This window comes from Galeopterus variegatus, unplaced genomic scaffold (assembly GCF_000696425.1).
Source record: "Galeopterus variegatus unplaced genomic scaffold, G_variegatus-3.0.2 Scaffold10093, whole genome shotgun sequence".
Classification (NCBI taxonomy): domain Eukaryota; kingdom Metazoa; phylum Chordata; class Mammalia; order Dermoptera; family Cynocephalidae; genus Galeopterus; species Galeopterus variegatus.
Genome location: NW_007736204.1, coordinates 18,034 through 20,093, shown reverse-complemented (window position 1 = coordinate 20,093; position 2,060 = coordinate 18,034). Strand labels below are relative to the sequence as shown.

The following is a 2,060-nucleotide window of genomic DNA, read 5'->3' as shown; positions in this document are numbered from 1 at the left end:
AGAAGAATTGAGGAAAAATGCATAAAATATATAGGAGAAAGCAGGCAGAAAGTCAATACTGTCAAAGCCAAATTAAATATGTAAAGTTAATTGACAGAATAACTTAACGGGTTTTATTGAATACTTGTAATTTTTAATAAGTTGGAAAATGTTTTCTCTCCTTTTAATGATATACAAATACCAAGAACTGGGAAAATAGAAAATATAAAATTGGATGCATTCCTAAGATTATTTTAAAATTATAAGACTGCTTTGCTTTCTTTTAATTCTTATATGATTTAGAACACGCACAGCTTTGGAAAAAGAAATAGAACGACTGGAGTCAGCTTTGTCTCTATGGAAATGGAAGTATGAAGAACTGAAAGAGTCGAAGCCAAAAAACGTGAAAGAGGTATGGGTCATACTATGTAAAGGAAGATGTGAAACCCAGGGTTTTCTCTCTTTGGGTATGTGAGGTAGTGGGCAAAGGCAGAAGACTCAACAAATAGGAAGGGAAGTTAAAAAAAATATTGAAATTTCTCTTTAGGAGGAACATTTGTAATTACATGTCAAAGATGGACTTAGTCAAGTTCAGGCTGTAAGAAATCTTTTTCTAAATAACACCTTTTTTTGAAGTTTTATGTTAGCCTTTATTTCTTTTTAAGAAGTTTTTATTGTATATTCTTAAGGTGTACAGTGTGATATTTTAATATACATATAGAGAGTGAAGTGGGTAATGATAAACTACAGGATGAATTATTCTAGGCACGTTGGAGAAAATTGCTCAGAATTTCTTATCACACCATCTGTCATAAACACTTTTATTCTTTTATGAATCCATCTAAAAATAGCAATTTACTTCAAGTGTATTTAGGTTCTTTTTATACTGGCATTACAGCTTCAGGGTCTGCCACTTCGCTTTATACTTTCACATTTTCATCAACACAGTGCTGTCATAAACCCTACCCTTTACAAGATTTACTACTATTTATTTTTTAAATGATATCAATTGTACATATTCTGTGTACTAAAGCATTGTATGAGATAAGGATGTGGGAAAGAATTATGAACAAAGGAAAGAAAAGAATGACAAGCTAAATACTTTCAAATGAGTTAACATTTAGTGGGTGTTTATAATATATATTATATATGTGTGTGTGAGTGTGCATGCACACAGAGACATACATGAATATATGAATTCATAGTATTTACATGCATAGGTACCTATCATCTCTGGGTGTGAACATTCACAATTAATGTATACTTGAAAAATACTTCACAACACAAAAATCATGTTATGTTTATAGTCTGTGTATATGCTCTATAATGTAATGGGTTCTAAATTTGACTGAGAGAGCTGATATTTAAGATAGAATTGGTTTTAATTTTAATTGAAAAAAACACATACATTTACCATTTTTTGCCACTAGTGTGCAGTACAGACTTGATAATGTTACTTTTAGTTTCATAAACCTTTTTATTCAAGTCATATTTACATAGCAACTGTTTTGGGAAAGTCATGGTTTTGAGTTGGTTTGGTTTACAAGGCAATATACATATTTAAAAATATTTAATGTTTTCTGTTCAAAGATTTTTTGGGTAGCAAATCTGAAAATATCTACTCTAAATTGCTCAACAAAGTTATATATGTGAGAGAAAAAAATTAAACAAATATGGCATTACAGAATGTAACTTGGGTTTGTATTTGACTACCATAGAGGAGTATATATTTAAATATATAATGCTTTTGTTAAAATACAAGGTTTTCAGAACAGAAGAAACGTCAAAATTGTGGAAAATTTGCCTAACTACTTAAATTTAATATTTAAGTATATGTTAAATATACTTTAGTTAGGTGAACTACAAAGCTAAACAATGAATTACAATGAGTGAAAAAATAATTTTTATTGTAGACATTGAAAAGTTATTATAAAAATAAAGATAAAAAATATTTAAATTACTTAAATGGGATTATTTTTTAAAATATCCCTTCTCATTCTGTAAAAAAAGAATTTGTGGTGTTCTTAGAATTTTTTGAAGAAATGTAGTATGAACATATATTTAATTTTTTATAAATTATT

The 2,060-nt window shown here is 28.3% G+C and overlaps 1 protein-coding gene across 1 annotated transcript in view; it reads left to right on the top strand.

The window, feature by feature from the left end:
* CCDC102B (coiled-coil domain containing 102B) overlaps positions 1-2,060 on the top strand; it is a 22,106-nt gene that overhangs the window by 15,387 nt on the left and 4,659 nt on the right. The window contains exon 3 of the mRNA XM_008594075.1: positions 283-391. Within this exon, the coding sequence (XP_008592297.1) occupies positions 283-391 (109 nt within the window). The remainder of the gene's footprint in view (positions 1-282; positions 392-2,060) is intronic.